The 25,344-nt window shown below is 54.3% G+C and overlaps 10 protein-coding genes across 10 annotated transcripts; 4 read left to right on the top strand and 6 right to left on the bottom strand.

Annotated features, from left to right (window-relative positions):
* Positions 1-256: 256 nt before the first annotated feature.
* On the bottom strand, positions 257-1,579 carry MYCGRDRAFT_96020 (uncharacterized protein; the record flags this gene model as incomplete). Its single annotated transcript, XM_003849190.1, has 3 exons — positions 257-322; positions 412-600; positions 1,355-1,579. The coding sequence occupies 3 exons, from the start codon at positions 1,577-1,579 to the stop codon at positions 257-259; spliced, it is 480 nt and encodes a 159-aa protein (XP_003849238.1).
* A 1,786-nt stretch (positions 1,580-3,365) lies between these two features.
* MYCGRDRAFT_96021 (uncharacterized protein) lies at positions 3,366-4,644 on the bottom strand (the record flags this gene model as incomplete). Its single annotated transcript, XM_003849189.1, has 3 exons — positions 3,366-4,127; positions 4,178-4,474; positions 4,615-4,644. 3 exons carry the CDS (start codon positions 4,642-4,644, stop codon positions 3,366-3,368), a joined length of 1,089 nt encoding a protein of 362 aa, XP_003849237.1.
* A 424-nt stretch (positions 4,645-5,068) lies between these two features.
* On the top strand, positions 5,069-6,689 carry MYCGRDRAFT_96022 (uncharacterized protein; the record flags this gene model as incomplete). Its single annotated transcript, XM_003848702.1, has 3 exons — positions 5,069-5,233; positions 5,341-6,290; positions 6,407-6,689. The coding sequence occupies 3 exons, from the start codon at positions 5,069-5,071 to the stop codon at positions 6,687-6,689; spliced, it is 1,398 nt and encodes a 465-aa protein (XP_003848750.1).
* A 946-nt stretch (positions 6,690-7,635) lies between these two features.
* On the top strand, positions 7,636-8,402 carry MYCGRDRAFT_48527 (uncharacterized protein; the record flags this gene model as incomplete). Its single annotated transcript, XM_003848703.1, has 3 exons — positions 7,636-7,693; positions 7,760-7,983; positions 8,037-8,402. Coding segments are annotated over 3 exons (648 nt in total), but the record flags the coding sequence as incomplete, so codon positions are not given.
* Positions 8,403-9,238: 836 nt separating this feature from the next.
* MYCGRDRAFT_49038 (uncharacterized protein) lies at positions 9,239-11,445 on the bottom strand (the record flags this gene model as incomplete). Its single annotated transcript, XM_003849188.1, has 7 exons — positions 9,239-9,952; positions 10,010-10,159; positions 10,225-10,573; positions 10,635-10,953; positions 11,016-11,033; positions 11,085-11,145; positions 11,203-11,445. The coding sequence occupies 7 exons, from the start codon at positions 11,443-11,445 to the stop codon at positions 9,239-9,241; spliced, it is 1,854 nt and encodes a 617-aa protein (XP_003849236.1).
* Positions 11,446-12,266: 821 nt separating this feature from the next.
* Positions 12,267-12,929, bottom strand: MYCGRDRAFT_75985 (uncharacterized protein; the record flags this gene model as incomplete). Its single annotated transcript, XM_003849187.1, has 2 exons — positions 12,267-12,614; positions 12,680-12,929. 2 exons carry the CDS (start codon positions 12,927-12,929, stop codon positions 12,328-12,330), a joined length of 537 nt encoding a protein of 178 aa, XP_003849235.1.
* A 272-nt stretch (positions 12,930-13,201) lies between these two features.
* On the top strand, positions 13,202-13,623 carry MYCGRDRAFT_110918 (uncharacterized protein; the record flags this gene model as incomplete). The annotated part of the gene is made up of 2 exons (XM_003848704.1): positions 13,202-13,231; positions 13,287-13,623. A coding segment is annotated over one exon (324 nt), but the record flags the coding sequence as incomplete, so codon positions are not given.
* A 1,557-nt stretch (positions 13,624-15,180) lies between these two features.
* On the bottom strand, positions 15,181-19,128 carry MYCGRDRAFT_110919 (uncharacterized protein; the record flags this gene model as incomplete). Its single annotated transcript, XM_003849186.1, has 1 exon — positions 15,181-19,128. One exon carries the CDS (start codon positions 19,126-19,128, stop codon positions 15,181-15,183), a length of 3,948 nt encoding a protein of 1,315 aa, XP_003849234.1.
* Positions 19,129-20,160: 1,032 nt separating this feature from the next.
* Positions 20,161-22,193, top strand: MYCGRDRAFT_62811 (uncharacterized protein; the record flags this gene model as incomplete). Its single annotated transcript, XM_003848705.1, has 4 exons — positions 20,161-20,642; positions 20,701-20,829; positions 20,886-21,319; positions 21,377-22,193. The coding sequence occupies 4 exons, from the start codon at positions 20,396-20,398 to the stop codon at positions 21,902-21,904; spliced, it is 1,338 nt and encodes a 445-aa protein (XP_003848753.1).
* A 176-nt stretch (positions 22,194-22,369) lies between these two features.
* On the bottom strand, positions 22,370-24,698 carry MgSTT4 (phosphatidylinositol 4-kinase, PI signaling pathway; the record flags this gene model as incomplete). The annotated part of the gene is made up of 2 exons (XM_003849185.1): positions 22,370-22,855; positions 22,919-24,698. The coding sequence occupies 2 exons, from the start codon at positions 24,659-24,661 to the stop codon at positions 22,370-22,372; spliced, it is 2,229 nt and encodes a 742-aa protein (XP_003849233.1).
* Between the last annotated feature and the right edge of the window lie 646 nt (positions 24,699-25,344).

Here is a 25,344-nt window from a genome sequence, read left to right on the forward strand (position 1 = left end):
GCGAGATCACATGGATGTTCACGATCGACACAGTGATCCTAGCTGTTTAACATGAGATCATGTGTGAACATGTCTTCGGGTCGACAAGCACGACCAACACAAGTGCAGCAGTAGAGAAGTGTGCGGATCTTTAAACCTCGCCTTCATTCATTCATTCTCCCCACATTTCTACCGCCGCAACAACAGTGCCGTCCCTCATCGAGCTATTTCAATCCCCCATGGCAACGTCTGCGTCCGCGGCAGCCGCACCGACCGTCTATCTCGTGGGCGACTCGACCATGGCGGCGAAAAGAAGCAAGTCAGCAGATAGTGACATTTGCTCCTAGGACAACGGAAGCATGGTGACGAGATTCCTGCACCTCTGCAGCGACGGCACTACCGCAGGCTGGGGCGCGTTCCTCTCACACTTACATTGGTCTTGCGGTGTTCAACAATGCCAGAGCCGGCCGGTCGGCCCGCAGCTTCACGCGGGAGGGAGGATTCCATGCCATTGCCGCAGTGATCAAGAAAGACGAGATCATCGTCTCGCCAGCGCCGTCGCTTCACCCTGGCCTTGCCTCCAACGGGATCGGCCGAACTGCTTGAGAATTGATTGCGATCCTTGTTGATGAATTTGATAGACCCGACAGTAGGGGCCGTCCATGGAAGGCGTAATGTTCCACTTTTGCATGGCATGGACGTACAGGCCGTGGACTGCATACGGGAAGCAGTGCTGACGCTGAAAACCCAATCGGTGCCCATATCGGGCAGGTATCGACGAATTCTCGACTCTGCATTGGACCGGAGACGTCGGTATTGTCTCCAGGATACAGGCACTGCTTCATGCTTTTGATCCAGAGTCTGTAAGACTGGATGCCACTGCGTTGATGGTGTGCAGGCCGCACCAGTTCGCCGCGGACGAGAGAGGACATTGTGCTGGGTTAGATGGTGATGCTGCTGGCTATCTTCGTCCAAGTGTGATCGTTCGAGAGGCGTTGCTCGGGTTGAAATAGCTGGTCTGGCAGGCTGACTGTGGGAGCCGGACGGTAGTGTATATATGCTTGCCGTCCGACAGCACATGTTGCTTTGCCGATGTGAACCTGCTGATAAGTTGTCTTCGACCGGATAGGAGTACGTCATGCTGCCTATGCGGCTAAAGGTACCTTAGCACCTGCATCTGGTTGTTACACTGGAGGAGCACACGAGCTGTGATCATCCGCTCAATCGCTGCACACCACAGAGAACCGTCAGCCTCTTCGACCACATGGTCTGATGATACGAGACTTGCTCTTGTCGTTCTGTCTGATATATCGTTCGTTGAATTGACTTCAAGTTCGATCTTCGAAGCGGAACCTCAAGCGAGTGAGCGACTTACCGAAACTCTGAACCTGCAGATGCTAAACGCCTCGCTATGTGAAGTGACAGGTGGGAGGACCATCTGATTGACAAGCTGCATCCAATCAGCTGAGACAATGCCGGAATTCAGCGTATGTCTTAGCAATTCTGTGCCCCATTCCCGAGCTGAGGAGGCCATCCCGGCGAGTTGCGGTGGTGTGGCGGAAGGAGTCAATCGTGCGGTGATCTGATGAAGGAAGTCCATCGTGTGGTGTTGTGGTGTGGTTGACGGTGGTGAGGAAGAAGGCGGTGCCAATCCGGAGTTCCAAGATGGTGATGGTGGTGGTTGAAGAAGAAGAGGAAGAGATCCAGAAGTAGAAAAGACATGGTAGTGGAGGTGGCAGAACAACGCAGAATAGCATAGATGTCAATCATGTGAAGCCTGCTGTCATATGCACAAAGTCAGTGAAAATGATGCCTTGGAGAGCTTGCCGGCCGAAAGCAGCCTGCGTGGTCTGAGAGAGATGTTAATATATAGAGATTATCATGCAAATGATCAGAGCTCTCGATCCTTCATCTCCAGATCTTAGACGGCGGCGGCCTGTCCCCTTCCTTGATCCAGAAGATCTCCTCCGCGCTGTCGATGGAAGTGCGCACTGATCTTGGCGGAGGCAATGCGAAAGGAACGAAGTCCACCATACGGAAGCAGACCTAAGCCGTCAGCACGGTCGAGAGCAGGAACGGTTGTCCAGGGATGTGTACCTTCTTCGTGTTCGTGCATGTGCGGCATGCCGCCCAATCACCATCCACAATTGCCGTCGGCGAGCCCTACCCCTTGCGCCACGACTCCATGCAGTACTTGCTCTTGTTAACCGCTTCCAACCATTCGCCTGACTTTGCGGCGCAATCCACAGCGCTCTCTGTGGCTCTGCGCTGGACAACCGCTGGGAGTTCGGACCACGAGAGGAAGCAATCAACATCTTCACAGGCACAGGGTTAGTACGGAGCTCCCACGAGTAGGGCATCCGAGCAGGCCTACCTTCCGCTTCCCGATAGCGACCCTGTATGATCCCCGTGAGGCGATCTCCGGACATCGGCTCGGTATCCTCTTAAGTAGTGTGTCTTAACTGGCTATTCGTGAGAGCGGGATCGATCATGGCAGTGCCGGAGCTTGCTGGTAGTGTAAAGTGAGGATGAAAGCGTGGGTCGAAGTGATGATCGAAGTGATGATCGAGGCGAGGAGTTGCAGGATCTGCTGGTGACAGGTGGTCTGCTGCTTCCACGGCGGCCCTCGTCCTCGGACACTTGAGAGGAGGCTCCTTGCTCGATCCTGGGATCACTTGCTTGAAAGATGGTGGTCTCGCAGACGCCAGTCAGGGAGGCGTATGCTCGGTAGCACCGGTCGAGGAGCGCATCCGAATACTATGTTTGAGAGTGGGAGCAGTAAGGGTGTGTATTGTAAAGGAGATGAATTGACATCGCGAGAGATGACATGTTGGAGACGTCTGCTCCTTAAGCACTTCCGGTGGCAGGCGCGCCCCATCGCACATGCTTGCCTCGACATCGCAGCATGAGGTGGACGGATTGCCTTCAGCCCGCTGAGCGCGGACACGGGCCGGGTTGGCCGGGCTGCACTCCGCACTTGACGAAGCGGAGAGATCGCCTCCGTGCTATCGTCCCTTCTATACACACCAATTTACACGTACGTGTCCCTTTACTATTACATGAGCATTTCGATACGTTGCTCTGTCAAATTACATGTGAGCCTGAATGAGAAAACCTACCAGGAGACCTGCGCGCCTTGATAAACTGTCCTTTCAAGTCACGTGTACGCCTCGAGAGGCTGGCCTAGTCAGTTACATGTTCGCTTTGAGGAGAGGTCCTGCTAACTACGTAGCTCACCGTAACCATCACATGCTCTCCCAGGACTCGGCGGACGTATCGTAGCATCGCGGTGCACGATGGATAGCTTCATGATCTCCACCCACCCCTCCATCCGCACATTGAAAGCCGTCAACATAAAAGCGAGCAAACAACTCCACGGTACCCTCCTACAGTTTCCTCTTCTGCGCCGGATTGGTTCTCTCGGCATTGAGCTTCTCAAGGGACGGCACGACCTTCTCCAGCGCCGTCTGGTATGCATCCCGCTGCTCAGCTATCTTTGCTCGCTCAGCGAGGGCTGCATCACGTTCTTGTCTCATCGCTACTACCTGCTCATGCATTGAGACCGTAGTCTCGCCGCTGCCAGTCTCGAGCAAGAGCGGGGTTAATACCCTGATGCGCTCCTTATACGTATCGCGCTCACTTCTCAAGGTCCCCATCTGGGAGTTGGACTCTTCCTGCATATCCGACAATTGCTTCTTTAGCCTGCCGATCTCATGGTGCTGCTTCTGCAACAGGCAGCTGGCTTCTCGCTCGGTCTTTCCCATCTCGGCGGCGTATTCATGGAACTCATCCTGTCCGTGCTGGAGCTGATCCCGGAACGCTTGCTCAATTCTGCTCATTTCGACGGCGTTCTCGTGGAGCTGGTTATGCTGCTCCTGTAGGAGGCAGCTGGCCTCTTTCTCGGTCCTGCCCATCTGGATGGCGTACTCGACGAAGCGATCGTGCTGTTGCTGGATGAAGCAGCTCGCGATGTCCTCAGTGCGGGTCATTGCCCGGTAATACTCTCGGTAGGTCTTCCTATCTTCATGGTGCAGCAGCCTTCTTTCAGCAATCTGGTCGTGTTGAAGTTGGAGAAGACCGCTGGCTTCCCGCTCGACCCTGCTCATGTCTCGGACAAAAACATCGTGGGAGGCTCTGGTCTCGAAGAGCTGCACACAGTTAGCGAGTGGATCCCAGAGAAACACTTCCAACAACTTACGCTTTCATTGGCGGCGACGACTCTCGCCTGGGCATCCTCGACGAGCTTGTTGCTTCCGGCCTGGAGCACCCCCGACAACTTTTTTGTCGCGATTTCGATTGCCACAGCAGCGTTCTCTTCCGTGCCATCGAGTTCCGTTAGGATGGCCTCAGTCATAGCCGCCTGCCCAATCAGTTCCTCTCTCTTTTCGTCGATGAGTTCCTCGACCTCGCTCATTGTCATCTTAGCCAATGCTTCCTCGGACAGCTCGACTTCCTCTGGTGAATCCGGATTCCGAACGGCAAGTGCGTTTGACGCCTTCAGGAGTGCGCTCGTGCCTGCGAGGAATGTCAGAGAGACGTTCACATGTCACTGATCAATCGCATACGTACCTGCGAAGTTCCTGCTGAATGCACTGATGTGGCCCGTGAATGAGCTGAGGGTAGTCTGGCCCTGACCGCGACCGGCAGTCCGAATCCCTTGGGCATTTTTCTTGGAGGCAGGCCCAGTGCCCTTCGGGACGTTTATGTTGTAAAGTTGGTGTGCTGATGAGGTTCGGGTAGGGGATATTGTCGGTTAAGCCGTCAGTGAGAGTGATACTGATCGTAGCAGTCGGAGTCACTTCAGCATCACTTCGAAACATATGCGCGCGGCGCGGAAGGCGCGCTTCTAGCCACAGACTAGCGCTGCGACTGTGGCTCGATATCAACAGTACGTCGCGGAGTTCTACCTTACCCCGCCACAATCTCCGCGACCTCGAACCGCTTCATCTATCGCTCGAAAGACACAACACGAACCAAGGCCACGCGCGGTCGCGCCCTACCGCTCAAGATTGACACGTGCAAGAAGGTGAACTACCCTCTGACTCCCGCAGAGACCCGTGCGGATGAGGAACGCTCAGACGAGGAGGCCATGAGGCAGGCCATGGAGTCGTCCTGGGACGAAATTGGACCTGACGAAGCAACCGGGGCAGGTTCAGATCACGATGAGCGCGAGGTATCAGATTCCCAGGACGACGAACCGGGATACTGCACTCTGAACCTCTCGATCCCGAAGAACCATACTCGGACCAGGAAGGTATCCAAGCTCCAGCTCGTCCGGCGTACACTAGGAGCGAATCGCCACATGAAGATCCGGCCCCGGCCACCGTGCTACAAAATAACTATCTCGCTCTTGCCTCGCAGGCTGAGGGAATTGATCTGACCGAAGGACTGGGCACAAATAATGACGACCAGGTGTCGGTGTCGGACGAGTGCGCGGATGACAGCGACCCGGAAGAGCAGGATGAGACAGGATTGGACCCGCTGCAGTCCAAGCACATCGATCCTTCCACCCAACCCGGAACTCAAATCGTGGCAGATTCAGACGAAGACAATGATGCAGAGGAGGACGCGATCGCCGTAGCTTCCGATCGAGGAGGGCTGGAAGCGATGCGGTCGATGTATCGCGCACTGTACGAGGAAGAGGGTCTTGTCGCGATGGCTATGAAAGCGATGAATAGGTATTCTGAGGACAGCAACACACTCACGGACACGGCTGAGCTGGCAAGGACCACGGCCTGGCATGTGATGATGACCACCCACCCTGACGTGTTGCAAAGCCTACTGAAAGGTACGCTGCTAGCAGATGCCAAAGATGACGAGGATCTCAGGCGTATCCTGGACACCATGAGCATCCGAGCCTGCGACGTTCGTTTTCCGCAGCCCGCCATCTATCAGAACATCTTCGCGAACGAGCTACTCCAATGCGCAGACGCTATGGAGGAATATTGCGATCAAGATGGAGACCACACCCGAGCCAGACAGGTTGACTCATTTCGCAAACCGCTTCCTAAGCTAGCGAGCGGACCATACCGGAAGCGCAAGTACTTGACGCCGCAGACCAGCAAGAGCATCTCTGATGCACGGAAGAGTCATGTCACGACGTTCCTGGCTGGACTGAGGAAGCGGATCGAGGAAGTGGACATCAACGAACGCGACCTGCCACTCAAATGCCCCCTGGTGGAGATTGGTTATACGCAAGACACAGAGGTTCGATTGAAAGCGCATCTCAACCATACAAACTCAAACTACATCATGAATTTGATGGATGCGGTCGCGAATATGCTCTGGCCGGACAGGTTCAAGATCCACCAGTTCGTGATCTTTCTCTGCACCCATACGGAACAGGCTGTAATTGCCGAGATCCTCTTCACACGGTTGACCCACGGCTACATCACCAACGGTGGAGGATTCACATACTACGCGGCAGGACGAAGCAACGACTCCGCAAGAAATCCTTCGTCGTCGGATTAGGAGCGGTTCTGGGATTGGAACCGCAAACTTGTCGATGTACCGAGATCAGCAGGGTCGAAGGGGCGAAATGGGAGGCCAACGCACGGAGGAAGAAAGAGCAGGCGAACAAGGCCGCGCAAGCTATCGGAGCAAAGATCAAGAGCATCCGTGAGAAAGTTGCGTATTTGGGTCTCCTCGAGGGAGCTCTGAAAGCGTTCACGGAGACGATCCAGTCGGTGGCGGGCGGAGACGAGAGTTAAGTGTGAGATCGCGATTCATGATTGCACAGGAGGCATGCTAGAGCGAGAGAGATTAACGTCACGACAAGTATAGCATATCAGCTAGCATTATACTACCACTGTATTATTCGGCAGGACTGCCTTCAGTATTAATTGCCGCTTCACAGGTCCAGCAATATGCTCCCTGACGACTATGCCGGCGACAGCATCCAGAAAGGAGAACGGATCCTCTAATGTACCCCTTTCCTTACACCGGGAGACTCGATTCGGCAGCCCAACTATCTCATCTTGTCTAATGCTTCCGATAGTATTGACCGCATCGGTCTCGTGTGGAAAGTCTTCGCCATAGCCTGACGGACCGGGAGAACGTCGGGAAGTAGTCCATTCACCCTCGTGGACTTCGTGGGCTGCGAATACAGTCATTACAGTCATCTGACTTTTTCTCTCGCAGGATCATCGTAATTCGAACTGACTTGCTCTGCATAACATCACACTCGTTCGCAAATCCACCGAGCCCGAGTCAAGGTCCAATGCCGGCGCTCTGAGGTTTCATCGATTTGGCCCGTCGTCCAGGAAGATGACCGTACTCCCAAGGCTCAGACGGCGGCTCTTCACTCACCAGCTTTTCCTCTCTACGTGGACTCGTTCTAAATTCGTTAGATCGGCATCAACGATAAAGGGCGACTCTGGTCGGATGTATGTGCTGGGTGATGTGCTCCAGAAGCATCGTACAGACAAGACTTTCGACATCTTTAAAGCTACGTGCGTTTGCTCAGCTTAGCTGCGTTGCCGACTTAATCTTTGCTCATCAACCCCCGGACAGATCCGATGGCGAATCATTCGTCGTGAAGCGTATGCCCAGAGCATTCTACGAACTGTCGCAACGTCTTGCGGACCAATTTGCGCACTCCTGCCGGCTTCGATTGCATATTGATCACAATGAAGAGGCAGGAATTCTGATCTACACTTATTTCATGTAGGGGAGGCCATTCAGGAGTTTCATTTAGAGGATTGGGTTCACCTTGGTACTCCTCTTCATTCATCTCTCGCGGACACTCCGATCGCAGACTGACCGTTAGATCTCATGGCAGATGTGAAGCCTGACAACATCCTCGTCAACTGGTCATGCGAGAATAACGGGACAAAGACAGTCTCCGAGGCAGCACTTGGCGATTTTGACATCGCCTTCAGATTTGAAGGCATCGACAAGCTTAACCTCCGTCATGCCATTGGTAACGCTATGTGGCGAAGTCCGGAGGGACAGGCAGGAAGGGGCTTGACCAAGGCCTCGGACATCTTCTCGTTTGGTCTAGTCGTAAGTTCAATACGCCCAAGAGACATCCACCAGTTGTCTGACCCGAAATTTAGTGCCTTTACGCTCTCGGAGCCGCCGACTATTTGCTTTTGGATGATTATCAAGAGCTGGCATCGCGTGGAGTCTCGCCAACACAGGAGATGGGCATGGTCACCCGGCACTTCTGCTATTTCGGTCCAGTACCACAAGGATTGTTCGAGCAAGTCGACGATCAGACTTGGGATGCCGCCTTTCGAGATTCTGCAGAAGCGGCGAGACAGGCGGTCGAGGACAATCCTGGGCTCAGCTTCGCAACATGGGACAAGCAACTTGATCCGGAAGCATACGACATAATTGCCTGGATGACCAATTTGGACCCAGCTACCAGACCGTCGATCGAACAGGTGTTGAATTGTCCGTGGTGGCGTGTAGGTGCATAAGAAGGAAGTGGGCTTCGACAGTCACAACGTAACGATCTTCGACATGATGGAGATCCTCACAATTCGCGAAAGGCATCTCGTCACTTATCTATCCGTCCTCCCGATCCACCATTCCTTACTCTCAGACAACCAACGCAGCGCAAAGTCAATAGCAGTAAGAGCATACGAACGGGACCCTCGCAACGCACGTTCACAATCTGATCCACCGATAGTCACAGCCTGAGGTGGCCTGTGTACAGCAAGTTCACTCCTGGACAGCGGAAACCCAAGATCAAGTTCCAATCAGGCCATCCTCCAACGCCGCCCCATCATGGTCATCCAGAACAGTCACACAGCTCTCGTAGTCCTCGGCGGTATGATATCAATGAGCTGACCGTATAGACCTTAACACCCTCGTCCATGACCTGGAAACTCGCAGCGTGCTCCTCCTAATGGATCGTTCTGGCACCAAACTCCTCCGTCCTCATATTGCACATACAGGAGACCATCTGTTCGGAAGATTTAGACCATGGAAGCCAAATGTGGATGTGCAATTTTGGCCTCGAACCAGCGAGCACATCCGGCGTCGTCGTCATGATTGAACAAAATGAGCACAACATTTAATCGAGACTACCGCATCTGATCTGCCAGCATTGGCTCGAGCAGGTCGGTGACCAGGGTCAAGGATTGGCTTTTCAGTCTTACGTTGTGAGAGTGGGTAGTTTTGACATCGCAACCGGAAGAGTCGGAACATGAAGTCCATGAGACTTGCATTCTTTGCGCGTATCCGGCAGCTCCGTCGTCTTCATTTCATTCCATCGATTTGTGCGAGACCATCGAACCTGTTAGGGCGTTCCCTAACCCTGCACCACAGCCGCCGCCCTGTCCTCTTTGATGATGTCGGCCCCTCGCTCCGCCACCATGTACACGGAGCTCTGGATGTTTCCCGAAACATGATTCGGAAAGACACTCGCATCGATGACTCTCAGGTTCTTCGCTCCCTTGACTCGAAGTCGGGTATCCAGGGCGTCTCCCAGGGCAACACTGCCGCACGGGTGGTATTCCGACAGGATCCACTGGCGCACCCATGCTTCGGCTTGGTCTGGATCACAGATATCTACCTCCGGAGCTGGCTTAACCTGTCTCGAGATCTTGTCGGCCAGGTGTGGCGATTGTGCGCTTCGGCCGAGCATGGTGATGCCGGCTCCCAACACCGCCACATCTGCTGGATGGGACAGAAAGCCTGGGTCCAGCGCAGGATGGTCTTCCACGTTGGCGGTCTTGATGTGGACGCTGCCGCGAGAGACTGGGTATTGCAGGGCCATTATCACCATGACTTGATTGAGTGCATCCAGGCTGTCCGGCGCGCGGAGGAGCTTCCTTTGATCCGCGACTCCTGCTTCGTATCCACAGCTTATGGGCACTACCACCACTTGCAGGTTTGCAGAATCGTCCGCTCTGAGATGTGCGATAATGCGTGCGTACTGCTTCTGTTGGAAAGTAGTGGCATCTGACATGCTGGCTTCGATGGATTTGATGATTTCATCTTGTTTGGCTTGAGTCGCAAATTTCTGCAAAAAGTGTGGTGTCGGTCAACTGAAAGCGAGTATCATGGAGCTCAAGCATACCTTGTACGGGAAGAATCCGTGTGTCGTCGAGGTGCAAGTTAGAGGTCCACTCTGGTCCTCAATAAGTTGCTTTTGTGCGGCTTGGATGACGTCCGGGCGGGCCAGACTATCGAGCGTGAGTATGCCCTCTTTCATTTCCCATCCGACAGCCTGGTAGTCCACTCAGTCAGTCAACTCGTCTCACAGACGGCGTTCGGTGTGACTGAAGGACCTACACTGAGGACGTGATCCTGCAGATTGTTGCCGATCGCTGGATTGGCGACTTTGCACTCTACGCCGGCACTTTTCAACACGTCTGGATCGCCAATGCCGGAAAGCTCGAGGATCTGAGGCGACTGAATCGCACCACAGGACACAATGACTTCGCCATTGGCATGAGCCGTAAAGATCTTTCCGCCGTGTGAGAAAGTAACGCCAGTGGCCGTGGTTCCTTCAAGCTCGATCTTGTGGACAGTCGCCTCGGTGAGAACATGCAAGTTCGGTCGGTGGGCGTTAGGTTCGAAATATGTTCGGGCTGCGTACGATCGCTTGCCTTTGTGGGGACCAGTTCGCGCGATCGAGCCGCTGCGGGAGACAAAACCATCAGCTTCAGCGTATGTGCTTCACAGAAGAAGGGGAAACGTACAGCGTGTGGTAGAAACCAATGTGATCGCCAAAGTAAGGATCCGTGGGTCTTTTGTCCATGCCAGTAACGTCGTCAAAGGCTTTGATGAGGTCCGCCTCAATGGGGAAAAAGGTATCGTTGAAGCCGGTGTGTATAGGGCCAGACGTGCCATGGTTTTCGCCGACGAAAGGGCACAGTGAACGATCAAATGCGGCCGCCTCGTCAATCGGATCGAGGGTCTGGTGCTTTCGCATGTAAGGCTTCATGTTTGCACTCGACCAAGTCTCGTCGCCGGTAATGATGGCCCAGTCGTCGTAGTCTTGATCGGAGCCTCGGACATCTGACAATTGTATTAGCATGCGGGTGGTTTGAGGAGGTGTCGGCCTTGTCCTATCTACATACACATTAGGAAATTTGAACCTGATACCACGTCAGCCATGATCTGCGAATCAAGTACTCATGGATACACACCCGAGCTTCCTCCCAGCATCTTGCCCCGTGGAATGTGATGGTTGAGGTTGCTGTTGTATTTCTGACTCATGCTGTCAGTCGACTCTGCAGGCACACCAATTCATGCATCAGCGCTCACCTGTGGTTCTGTGAGAAACCCCCAATCGTAGTCTTCCTTCATCATCATGTCCTTGAAGGCTGCGGGCGTATCGACCAACGGATCATCCAAGTGATTCTTGCCAGCTTCCAGTACACCAACCGTGACATTTGAATCCTCTGTCAGACGAGCAGCAACGACCAGACCGGCTGTTCCTCCTCCAACGATGAGATAGTCATAGGTCTGGCTCGAGAAGGCCTCGGGATCCGAGCTGGTATTCGTCATGGTTAGTTAGAGAGCTCTGCTTCGCAATAGTGCTGAATGGGAGTGTCTGTGGGATTGGGAAGAGTTTGGACTGCCAACGTGCTTTGGACAGATAGGCCTCTTATGCTAGGTCTTGAGCTCGAGATAGACACTACCTGGCTCAGTTTGCTCGCACCCTCGTCTGCCTGCAGTACTGCTTGCGGCCAAGATTCACAGCTCCTTGTGCCCTCAACAAGAAACGAGGACCGTGTACCCTGGAGATGATCCCGATGAGTTCCGAGCCAATGCGAACTAGCAAATCCTGCAATTTGCGCAGGATGCAGTCTCTAGGACCAGATCCACGCCTAGTATGGGACGTGGGAAGAGCGGTTAAGCTTGGAGCATATACCCTGTCATCGATCCCGGCGGCTGCCGGCCTCTCCTCGGAGTCGGATGATTAGTCGAGCGTGTGGCGATGATGTCGCGATCCGGACACATAATTGAGATCCGACTCCAGCATCAGCGTGCCATGCTTTTGCAGTTCCGAGTTGGTGGATGGAGGATCTCCCGACCCCCGATCAGCTGAGATCGTGCCTGCGTGCCCCTCAGGCCAACGCATGGGATCCCTGTCCGGAACATGCGTTTCGGCCGAAGGACAATCGATGGAAGCGATTCCTCTAATGTATGAGCAATCAATGCTGCTTGGTCGACAAGAAGGGCTTGCGGGCCATATAATTGATGCGCTCATGAATTCTGCTGCCGTCTTCGCGTGGAGAATGACCCATGGACAACCCTCACGCGATCCAGGCTTTGTGATCATTCCGAAACTCGATCTTTCTTCCTTACTGCGGTATGGTACAGCTCGTGGACAACTCTCATACCGAGCAGATGTTATGATCACACAAGTTCTTCACGTCTTCACCCCTACGGCTTCGCTCCCTGCCCTCCATTCTTCTCCCAATCCATCCAACTGCCTCGATACTCGCTCACCTGCTTATATCCGACCTGCCTCGCCAGACTCGCCGCCGCCTGCGACCTCACGCCCGATTTGCAATAGAAGACGACTTCTTGCTCTGCTTGCGGTTTCTCGAAGCCGAAACGGTCGAGGAACTCTTCGGCAGGGAGGAAGAGGGCGTCCGGTTGGGACTTTATGGGGAGGTTTATGGCGGTGGGAATGTAGCCGGCAGTGTATTCTGAGGGTTCGCGGACGTCTTGTTTTGGGAGGTGGAGGATTAGTCGAGCTTTGTTTGAAGAGCAGAAGACGGTTTCGATGTACCGATCAGGACCTTCTCTTTGGAAGGCGAAGAGGAGAGTTTCTGTATTTGTTGGAAGTCGTAGAGCTTTGACTCGGAAGGGGGCGAGTTTGTGAGGCTTCGGATCGTGGTGAAGGTCGGTTGGCGCGCTCGGGCAGTGAATTGCGGTCTTGAGATGGCTCTTGTGGGACTCTGACTGGAGGAGGCGAGGCGCTGAGGTGTACGGCAAGACGTTCGCAGGAACACTGCTGCTGCTGAGCGAGGGAGAGCCATTGTGAAGGGAGATGTACTGTTGAGAATGGTGGACAATGATATTGATCCGAAGTGATCCAAAGGTGAGCTTCGTGATGACAAAGCACGATATGAGCTCAATGCTTGTCGACGGGAGCTTCAGCTTCACACTCTGATCTTGGAACTCCATTGTCTTCGTCCTCACAGTGCATGACATGTGACATATCACGGACGTAGCGGTGCTTCTATTGGAAATTCGCTCGGTCACGACCCTCCCTCGAGTCTCGAGCAACACAACAATCATGGCCGACCGCTTGACGCAGCTCCAGGACTGTCTGGACGATGTATGCACTCACCTTCATGTCGCAATGCATGAACCATGAACTGACGCGAAGATAGCTCCTCACGCAGATGTACGCCTCCCTCAACTACGTCCACACCCGCCATCCTTACGGCGACATTCCCGATCAACCTACACAAGCACCTCAAGCCGATTCCCGCGAAGTCGGCCGCGTCGCAACGACCGGCGACGGCCCAGCAGCCGGCGCACAGCAAGGAGAGGGCCAGAACGGAAGTCGCGAACCATCTACACCATCTCCGGAGACTCAGAACACTTTCAACGCCGCGTTACGAGAACTGGCGCAGGATCTCATCTTGAAAGAGCAGCAGATTGAATACATAATCAACTCTTTACCGGGGATTGGGAACAGTGAAGAGGATCAGGAGCGGAGGATGCGTGAGCTCGAGGCTGAACTACGTCAGGTAGAAGAGGAGAGGGCACAGAAGGATGTGGAAAGAGAGAACATGATTGATCTTCTGGGAGAAGTGATTGGCAAAGTGAAGAGAGTGCCTTGAAGCGGATTGTCACGAGGATCTGTGCGACTTCACATTTGCCATGTGCTGATGGAGGACGGCGTTACGTCTGTGCATGCTGCTTTGGTGCCTCTTCAGATATGTCGTGCTCGGTGTGACTCGGTGAAAGCTTCCCCGGTCCAAGCAAACGGAAGTCACCAGCAGCAGCATCTCGCACTTTATCGGCTGGCGATCTTCGGGTGTCACATCAACACCGAAAGTGTTACAACAGCGACATATCTGTTCACCGCCACCGAGAGCGACGGCGCAGGAAGAAACAATGGCAAAGGTACGAGCAGTTTCAATCTCTTGCTCCGAGCAGGTGCTGAGCGCCGGACCTATGGATGAAAGGAGCGATGGCCATGTGAGGTTCAAGTTTGCTCCTCACTCAGCAAGCAAGCAGCATGACCCGCCCACGTCATTGAAGAAGGAACCGGAAGGCGTACGCAAGCACTTGCCGGATCAACTTCACCTTTGCCATTCACCGGATCACAAAGCCGACCAGATCGAAAAGGACATCACTACTCTGGCCAACGATCTTCATCCGCCTACGCCCTACAAAATGGACCTAGGTCCCGACATCTACGAAGACGCTCAGGCCGAATCCTCCTCAGCAGCCCTTGCCCGGCAGCAGCCTCAAACTCGGCCCGACCGCTCCCAGACCGTCACCACAGCCGCATCCTTCACAACAGCGCCCGAGACTCCACCGATACCTCACACCGCCGACTCTTCCAACGACGTCACCCACGCAAACCCAGTGTACAAGTCCAACCCCACGACCCAAGTATGCGAATTGCACGAATTCTGCTATTCGTCGCAGTACACTCGGCCGGTGGTGGAAATGTTGACGGAAGTACTGGAGGTGCGGTATCCTTCTCCCGCCACGACGCCGAGCGGGGCTGTCAGAGGGAGGGACGATGAGGAGAGAATACCGCTGCTTGCCGGAGAGGATGGGAGTGGAAGCAGACATGGGAGGGACGAGGGTTCTTGTTGCTGGATTCACAAGTTGTGGAGTATGGTGAGGTCGGCGTGACGATGGTGATCGCGTAGGTGTGTTCGACACAAATGGCACGGCATGTCTTGCCGTGCCTTGAACAACGCCACTGTCGTGTGAGGAACTATAACCGGTCTCCTGTGCTGAAGGATGAGTGTGGCGTATCACGAGCATTACACCACCTACAGTATAACAAATCTTAGCGCCGCGTGCACGACTTGAAGAACTGCTTGTGGCAAAGTATGAGAGTAGGTGCATGCAACGAACATGATCGCTTTGCGTCATTATCTAACCCGCTATTCCGCCTCAGAGGTGAGAGAAAAGCCTCGCTTCACATATCTTAATTCAGGGGTATCATGTCTGACACCTCGTCCGTCTGTTGCGAACTGCAATTTATGCCAGCCTGTGAATGCCGTCCTCTTTCGAGTCTTCATTCTATCCATCACTTCACACAACCCATCCCTGCAACTTCCTGACAAACTCGACGACTTCCTCCAGATTCTCCATCTCGCGCTCCAAATTCGTCCTGACCCATCCACCGACCGCATCTTCCTTCACACTCACATCCTCGAGAACCTTCCTCACAGCCTCCACTCCTCCTTTCCGCAACACCCGACCCAGCACATCACCATCAACATGCATATCCTCTTCCCGCGTTGTACTAGCGTGCATTACCACTTCATCAGCCTCACCACCGCCATTACCACCGTAGTTCTGTAGCCCAATCGGCAGCACCCGCGGCACATAGTCCATCTCTCCCTCCTCCTCCGCATCAGTCGTATACGTCGGAGAAAGGTATGAATGCGGCGAGAGATCCTCGCTCCAGGAGATGAGTTTTTGTAACCACGTGAGTCGACGCCAGAGGTGTTCGTCGATGAGGAGGATGCCAAAGAGGGAGCCGTCGGTCGCGCAGCCGGCGAGTTTTGGGTGGATGACTCCTGCTGGAGAGGGACCGCGGTGCGTCGGTACGCTGGATGGAACGAGGCGGGTCAGGGATTTAGGAAGGGGAGCAGAGAAGAGGGTTTGTAGGGAGGTGTAGTTTCGGTTCGGAGTGGTGGTTGTTTTGGGAGCGGCGAGGCCGAGGAGTTGGCTTGTTTTTGTCGTGAGGAGGGTTAGGTGGTCGATGGTGTCGATGTGCGTTGTGTAGAGTGGTGAGTTCGGAGGGAGTGTGTAGTGCGATAGGGAGTTCTGGGCGACGGGGCCCATGGATATCGGAACGAGACCGGTAGGTGTGAGGTGGAGGGTAACGAGGGAGTCCTGTACCGTGGAAACGACGATGATGCGACGTTGCGAGGTGTCCGTTTCGACAGTAATGTGCACGCCTGGACTGTTGAGACGATAGGCCGGACAGCGTTGATCCCAACTCATTCTGTCGGAGAGTTGGTAGAGGAAGACACTGTTGCCAGAGCAGGCGACGTAGGTTTTTGAGTCGTACATGCAGATGCTGTAGACTGGGTCGCCGAATATCTTGTTGCTCATTTCGCGGACTTCTTTCACTTCCCAGTTGCGGCTGACGGGTTGGAGAAACGTGATCCGGCCTCGGTATTTGCCACTGCTGGAGACATATTGGCCGCCTACCAGAATAAAGGTATGCTTCTTGCCGTCGCTTTGTTGACGAATCGTCCACTCAAGGAGTACGTATATCCTCTCACCAGGCTGCAAGTCGTGCCGGTATGTCGGAATTTTATCCTGCATTGGGATAAAGTCGATCGTGGGAAACAGCTGTCGCTTCTCCTCAGGAGGAGCTCGAGGCTTGTCCGATGGTAGCATTCTAACTTCCGCCCGCAACGAGGCGCAAACAAGACATCGCAAGTCTTTAGAGTAGATCAAGCGGTTCGGCGTTCCGCTCACATTCATCTGACGTGGGATTGTGCTGATATTTTGATCCGTGGTGCTCGCCACAAGTATGTCGTCGCCGGATATCATCACCAAAGCATCTGCCATCGAGACTTCCGTAACGTCTGACAGATGAATTGACTCCGGCATCTGAGCGCAAGCAGATATGGATCCTTGTGCGAACTCCGATCGGTTTGTATCAGTGATCCAGATGTTCTCAATCGAAAGAGACTGCGGACCTTGGCCGTTCCAGGAGAGTAGACATGTGCTTGCACCGCTCATGGCCACTGCCGAGGATTGATCAGTCTTGGAAGGCATAAGTTTGACGGTGCTGTTGCCGAAGTCAATGACATGCCCATCATTAAGAAGCTCCCTCGAATCAATGTCGATGTTGAAGACGGTGATCTTGCCGTCCCGAAAACCGCATACTGCCAGCATGTCGTTGGAGTCGTCATGATTCGCAGGAGCCTTCAAAATCGCAATGTGATCGCATACAGCCGAGGGATCAACCAATGAGGGCACTGCGGTAGCAAAAAGACGTGGTTTGCCTTCGCTCTGTTTCAAGAATATAACGGCAACCTGGCGATCCTGAGTCGACGCAACAATCAAAATGTCGTTGGCGACAGAAACTGCGGCAAGACATAGCGGTACGCCGCCGAGCGGTACAGTGACCACTTGGCAAATTTCTTCGTCGCTGTCGGCCGGCGGAATTGAGTAGCATACGATGCTGCAAGCATCTTCGCTTTTCTCTGCGGCCACGACGACAGAGAGCTCCTCGATGATTGTTGTCGCGGTGATCTCGACATCATCGTCCAGAGTTGTCCTCAATGTGTCTTCAAAATTTGCGATGATGGTTGGAGTTGCACAGATAGTCTTGCTCGTGACCTGTATCAATCGCCCGTTCAACGTAAATCCTGCCGTCAACGTACGCTGCCGCCAGTCGAATGCTGTCTGCTCGCTGACTTCATTGATATCCTCAGAGTCTGGATCGGCTGGCATGGACACGAGTCTGGTCGACATGGGACTGGACAGCACCACCAGAATGCCACCCAAGCCGTTAGGAATTGTCCAAAAGTCGGTCACATTGCGCAAGCCCTCAAGCTCCAAGGACGCCAACAGATGTGCTCTTACGCCGCGCCGAAGCTCTGTGATCGTGCCATACGGCTGGCGCCCGGAAGTGACCAGACTCGTATCACCTGCCTTGTCCAGACTCTTGCTGGAGTGTAGCGCGCCCGAGCCGATCATATCGGTGACAGACGCCCAATTTGGCAAAACGTCAATCTCGTTCATCGAAGTAGCCTCCACACGGGTCATCTCCCTGATAGAACGGTAGGAAGGCCATACTCCCATAGAGACTAGCAATCCCGAGCTCGTCTCGCCGGCGACAGCAAGAATATCAGGATCTCCCTCGTCTCCGAGAGACGCAAATGCAGAGCCCACGTGACATGCGAAGTTGCCTGCTTGGCTCACAACCGTGCTCGCTGCCGGCCCTCCGATAGTCAGCAGGACGAGCAGCCCATCTTCCCGCACCAGGTAGACATGGTCCTTGATTCGAGTCGCAGATCGGGTTCGAGGAGGTTTGGCCCAGCTGACCCACAGTGGAGCTTGGCCAGAAATTCCGGGATAATTTGAAGATTCGTCGATGTCTTCCACTATCTGGTCTGTGGCATGACCCGAGAGAATGTTTGCCCATTTCACAATTTTATTGCCCGTGACGAGAAGGAAGGAGGCTTCTCTTAAAGGCACGAGCAGATTAGGCACGTTTCGAGCAGAGTCAAGCGGTTGTCCAGGGTGGATCTGCGCATGCGCCGGTCCGACAGAGTGGTACCAGTCAATGCGAACGGCTTTCGTTTGGCGTTTTTCGATGACCACCAGTAGTAGTACGACGTGGTCCTCGTCATCGTCGGGAGGAACAAGGAACTCCATAGTTTGTATTACGCCTGTGACCTGCATAGGCCGCTGAGCCGACACCGGTATCCATGTTGGTGACCGGGATTGCAGTTCGCTTTGGATCTGTTTTTTGGGTTTTGCGACGTATACAATAAGTTGGGCTTCGTTCGCTGCGACTGCGACTGCGCGGGAGGATGGGTCGACGGCAAGATGTTCTCCAGGTTGGAATAAGACCCGATCAAAGCATGGCATTGGACATGTCTGCTGGACGAATCGGAAGCTGCCATCATGATCTGTTTCCAAGTAAACGAAGACCAGGTCATGCGAGTCCAACGTCAAGACCAATGACTGAGGAGCAACCTCGTCCGCGCTCGGCTGACTTGAGCCTGCTTCAACCTTGACTTTCGCAAGGAAGTCGTCTTCTTTGTGATCGAACACGGCCGCTGCTCGAATGTGCGCATCGAAATCGGTCTTGGTAGCAACATCGTGTAAATGGCCTCTCTCGCCGACTTGTTTGACACGGACGAAGTCTTCTCCGACGAACACAACATCATTGCAACGTGAGTTTCGTATGCGAACACGTAGTACCCACCGGCATGCCGAGCTCCGGACCACGGTCTTTGTGTAGACGCCGATCCGCTTGCGCCTGACCTCATTTTCATCGGCCATGACGTTGACGTCGCCTTCCGGGATGGATGCGATAATCGGGATGCTGGATAGGAATATCTCCTTTTCGCTCACGGCAGCTGGAACCTCGTTCAAATGTCCAGAAGGCTCCTCGGGCTACAAGTCGGTCAACGGCGCGGCCGTGTCGCAATGGCTCGATGCTGGTCTGATCACATTCGCTCGTGCACATAGCCGCAAATAGGTCAAAATCGAGCCAAAGTATTTCCGCGAGAACTGTCAATGATGAAGGATTGAGCCCCTGTCGGCTGGGAGCAGTACAAGCGAGGATTTTATCAAGGGAATGCTTGCGAGCGTACGGTCGAGATAGTTATAGCGGCGGTCTCGCAGACAAGGACTGTACCTTAGGTCGTGATACAGCGCACAGCAATCAATAGGCAGCCGGCACTTGCTGTGCCGTATCAGATTTATCGCCGACAGCGAGCAATGTTGTCGTCGTGCCCTGGTTCCAGCCACACGGTTCCGTAGCCCTGTGGGGCGCCTCCTGGGAGGCCCGGCGATGCAGTGTGACCACAATATGTTGATCGATGGGAAGTGGAGTAGATCTGGGAGAGGAGTCACTCTTCCGTGGCTCGCAAATCGTGCTCACGCCTTGCCAAGCGTCGGATTACGATTTACCAATCACACCCGTGGCTGGTTCCAGGCATTCGTCAAGTATGCGGACCTAGGCTTCAACGTGCATTAATGGCGTGTTCGCGGCAGGGATGGGATCAGGGCAATGGCGCGGATCAATCTGATCCGTCGTTTGGTGATGTTCTTGGTGGCATGTACTGTACTGGCCGACTGCCGATGTGAATCCAAGCGAGAGACACCCGACTCTCAGCACCGCTAGTGAGCCTCGATGATTTTGAACGGACGTCGATGGATGTTGATGTCTCGCGTAGAGGTGAGGTGAGGTTGATGACGGGACTTTCGTATCGGAGCACAAATGATCCGGCTTCCACGCCGAAATTCCTGTACTATTTTCTCCCTCGAGATTGATTGTTATAGGTCGTTCACGCACGCACGCACGCACGCACGCAAACAGGCCCGGTGAACACGTCAGACGAACCGGCTGCGGTGCATTGCCCGGGTTAGGCAGTTGAATAGACGAGTCTGTCTTCGTCATTGGCGGGAAAAGACATGCGCGACATCACAATCTCCTGCCTGCTTCGCCTGACGTTGCCGCCAAGTACCTACCTTACTCCTTCAAGGTCGATGGGTAAAACAGACTCGTTGTTGAACCAGTCAGCTCCGTGGAGCTGAAGACTCCATGGCGGCTTCGGCATCTGCATCCTCCTCCCTGAAGTGGAGTGGCAGCCGCATCGCTTCCCAAGGACCGACCGAGACAGCGCCGCTCTCCGCATCCCCAGCATACAGCAAGAAGACATTCTCAGCAGACGAACAACAGAAAGTTGCGGCCATCCAGGAGGCATGTCGGAAACACGACCTCGACGTACTCGCTGAGCTTGCATCTACCAACGGAGGACTTGTGGACGACCAAGTCCGCCGCATAGCATGTACTACACGATCAACGATTGCAGCCTCGTATTTCCCCTGGCTAACAACATCTCCCAGGGCCCTTGTTGCTGGGATGTGACTCTAGTCGGCACGGATGGAACGTTGAGTGGGATGTTCTCCCAGTCCACCGTGATGAGGAACAAGTGGAGCTCGACGTCCATCGCTCATTCGTGTACTACCCAGAAAGTGCAGCACATCCTGTCCATCCCGCCTCGAGACCTGCATCGCTGACCGCCGTTTAGACGAGTCTGACACTCGCATGACAGCTCGCAAACGAGAGCTCTCCAATGTCATCACAGCAGTCCTACGTCAACATCCCATCCTCTGCTATTTCCAAGGCTATCACGACATCATCCAAGTCCTGCTGCTCGTCCTGGGAGCCGAAGCCGCAGGCCCGGCAGCTGTCCGGCTGTCATTGCTGCGCATTCGCGATTTCATGCTTCCGACTCTAACCGGCGCTGAGGCCCATCTCCACCTTCTACCCGCGATACTCTACAACGCGGACGAAGAGCTTTACCGACACCTCTCCGGGGCCACGAAACCGACGCCATTCTTCGCTCTTGCTGCGACACTAACGCTGTACGCGCACGACATCGAAGAGTATGGCGATATCGCACGCCTGTTCGACTACCTTCTCGCCAGCGAAGCCGCTGCACCGGTCTACCTCTTTGCTACCGTACGTCGCATCTATTCCTATCAACCGCATACAGACATGCATCTAACGAAACATCAGATCATCCTCTCCCGTAAAACCGAACTCCTCAAAATCGACCACGATGAACCCGAAATGCTCCACTCCATCCTCTCCAAACTCCCCAAACCCCTCAACCTCGAGTCCCTCATCCAATCCACCCGCACGCTCTTCACCTCCTATCCTCCTACTCGCCTCCCAAATCGTGTATGGCGAAACATCAGCGCGAACAGCGTCCTCAAAACCACACAGTCCCGTTCGCATCTCGCGACACAGACCCTGCAAGACGGAGAGCGATATTTCCACCTCCACGCCACTGAGATCGCGCGGGCTGATCGGATGAATGAACTTCGTCAGTGCGTCCGGACGTTGGCGTGGAAGTACAGACGCCCGGTAAAGTGGACCGGCGCGGCAGTAATGATTGCCGTCGTGGCGTTGTACTTTGGTGGATCGAATGGCGCAGCAGGCAGTGGGAGCAGTGCTGCAGCGGCATTGCGGACCTGGAGTCTCACGGCATTGAAGCAGGGTTTGCGAATGCTGGAGGGACTGGCAGGATTTCGAGAGGGATGAAGTTGAGGTTACGCGCGCGTTGTGGTTTGGGAGTGCGAGGGAGAGACGGTCCGGTCGCTCCGGTTTGTGACATATTGCACGAGTTTTGTGCCGTGGTATTGCGACAGTCGACAAATTTTCGACGGCGGCTAGGAAGACAGTGGCACGGCAGACGCGGAACGTGGGACTGGGACTGAAAGGAGATGAATGCACTGTACGGCACTTGAGCCCTTGGGCGAATTCTGTCACACGGTCACAGCAGGAGGGAAATGACAAAGCCGGCGGCACAGACGATACACATCACTCACCGCTATTGTAGATCCAACATAGTGGATGAACCATGAGCTCGACAGGAACACCACATCAGGATCCACCATAGAACTATTCTGTCAGTTTTGATTCACCGACTCGTCATTCATACATGTAAAGTCGCACAGCACAACACGCATCCACCCCGCGTCACACACACCGCAGATCAAACCCACGCTAACACCAACTGAACACCGGCGCCTTGCTCTTCACAACCTCCAGACGCTCCACAATGACTCTGCGCATACTTCCCTCACTCGTCGCCGCAGCACCATAGCCCAAATCCCCATCATCGTCGTACCCCAGACTCGCTCTCCGTGATGAAGAGCCGAAACTGAGACTAAATCTTCGACTCCGTGGTTGCGAAGAGGAGTGCTGCCAAGGTGTGGAGCGGGAGAGGTCATGGCTCATTCGACTGCGGTTCGTTTGGGAGCGTCGGGCGGTGGGGCGTTTGGAAGGTGTGGTTTGAGATGCGATGTCGTTGGGGTCGAGAGATTCTTTGATTGTGGAGGACGTATCGATGTTGTCGTCGGCAGAGTCGTGGCGGGGATTGTTGAAGCGGTTGGGGTTGCCGGCTGGGAGGGAAGAAGTGGTCAAGCCGAGGAGGTCGCCGTTGGGAATGGATGGCGAGGGATGCGCGCCTGAAATGTCCATCTCTTCGTCCTCTTCGACCACGCGGCGTGTAGGAGTAGCGTAATGCTGTGTACGTTTCTGCGCGGCAGCAACTTCCATGGCCGCAGCATGGCGCCGCATCTCTTCCGATGCTCGAGGGAGATGAACTGCGACGGGTATGTCGACAATGTCATCCCAGACATGCACGCGATTCCGACGGGTGAGTTCGAGTGGACCATGGTCGGAAGTCTTGAGGGTCTCGACGACATTCCAGGCCTGGCCTTTCATGACGGCCATTTGCCGCGCGAACATTTTCTCTTGAAAATCGGCATCGATTTCGAAGCAGCGGCGGAGTTTGATTTGAGTGTCACTCCACCATTCTTTGGATGTGAGGAGAGGTAGGAAATGGCGTTTGGTCTTTTCTGAGAAGGGGCGTCCGATCATGCTCACGGGCATGAAGAGCCAGCCGAATGGATAGCTTCGCCAGGCATCTGGATGCTTCCAAGGCCAGGAGAGACTGTTATCGATGGCGCCAATCCGTGGTATTGAGCCTCCTCCGTCTTTTGCTGGAACGGGCGTCATGGTATCTTCCCTTCGATTGTATCCGTCCTGACCGTCTGATGGCGGCTCCTTGACGATCGAAACGTTTCCGCCCTTATCCACTCTGATCATCCAATTGTCTGTTCCTCGATCTGTATTTCGCATGATGTAATCCAAAATTACCAACTTCTCCAACTCCTCCCTGAAACTCTGTTGCAGCTCTTCTGTCCAGTACTCTGTCGGTCTTCTGCCTCGACCACCTGCCAATCCTTCCGCTTCATCGTCACTGTCATAGTCTCCAGTGGCTGCGGGAGCCGTACTGGATCGACTTGGTCTGCATGTATTATCCCATCTCCCTTTCGCCCGTTTCTGTGATGGAACATCTTGAAAGCCGCTCTGTTGGTCCGGCCATGGATGCTCCCTGAAGAAGTCGGTGGCGCCCTTGTACCCTTTGAGAAACACCTGCAACGACCCAAGCTTCTCTGGAAACGGCCGCTTCTTCCGATAGAACGCCCTTCTGTCTATCCAGTCGTAGTGAAAGCTCTTACTGCTCAGTCCGATGACGTCTGTATACGGCACCAAGTTGGTCCGTAGTTGGCAGTCCAGCACATACGCAGCAGCTTCCGAGACATAGCTCAAGTTCGGAATGAGCATTGCTCGACCAAATGCGAACGGAAACAAGTTCCGGTGTATCCACTTCGTCCACTTCGGATTCTTGCTCGCGTACGGTTCCTCGTCCTTTGGCTTGAACACACCGACCACTTTCCCTCCACTGTTTCGTGCAAAGTAGGACCCACTACTACCTTGTGCAATCAACGTAGGGTGCAGACCCAGCTCAATGGCTACTCGTACGCTCTCAACAAGATCGTCAAATTCCAGCTTCGACATAGCTTCCGGTCCGTCCTCGTATCCATTCTCCAGCACCTCCTTCGTCGCAGGTCGAATCCAGTCCGGCGCCTGAAAGACTGAATGATGAATCTCCAACTGCTCCTCCTCTGTGCTCTTTCCCTTGACCTTCCTGCGGGTAAACTTCTCTTTGATCTCGTCCGCCCATCGTTCTAGCCGCGCGTTGATCGCTTTGATGTCGACTTTACTATTCGCTCGTCTTCGTTGAGGTATATGTGAACTGCTCGAAGTCCTCATCGTCTCGAGCCGGCGAGGCTGTGAGGAGGCATAGTCGGCGCCTGGGGAGGAAAGCGCGATTCGAGAGTCGGTGAATGGATCATCCTCGTTCTCGGAGTAGTCTCGCTCCTCCTCTTCCTCTTCTGCCTGGGCGATTCGAGCATAGCCGGATGCCACGGGGCGTTTGGAGGGCATGATGGAGGGAACAGAGGTACTGGCATGCGGCTTTATTGTCCGGGCATGATCGTTGTGGGAGTCTGCAAGGTCTCATAGGGCAGTCAAGGTTGAAGGTTATGGCTTCAGAGGGGCTCCATGTCTTTAAAGTTTGCCTAGTAGAGGCTCGGCGGGTGAAGATCTCGGGAAGAAAGAACACGCGAATGAGCGCTCTCCTAAATCAGCATTGCCCAGATCAGGATATCCGATCTGTTTGTTAATGGTCCCGTCTTTCTCAACGTCGTCCATTGCAGCTCATCAGTCGAGATGTCCTGCGACCGGCAAGAGATTCGCGATGAGACTTTTGTTGAGCGCTCATCAATATTTCATTGAACTTCAGCCAATTTGATGTAGCCTCGGGGCGGGACTTCAATCGACTCCGAGCCGGCGAGCTAAGATAACAGCTATCGAAAATGTTGATGAATGTCTGGAGCAAGAGCTTGTCAGTCGAAGGGATGAGCAGTATACGAACGACGAATGACCTCCTCCTGGCAATGACCGATCGGCTCACCTATACAGTAATGGACACCATTCACAACCACAACTCATCAAATTGTCCAATCTCGCGCGTGTCATTTCATTCATATTGGCGCTAGCAGCCCCTAGTTTATCTTATCGGTGCCCGTACGCATACTGGACCTGTCTGTTTTCTTGGATGCGACATC

This window comes from Zymoseptoria tritici, chromosome 10 (genome assembly GCF_000219625.1).
Source record: "Zymoseptoria tritici IPO323 chromosome 10, whole genome shotgun sequence".
Lineage (NCBI taxonomy): Eukaryota > Fungi > Ascomycota > Dothideomycetes > Mycosphaerellales > Mycosphaerellaceae > Zymoseptoria > Zymoseptoria tritici.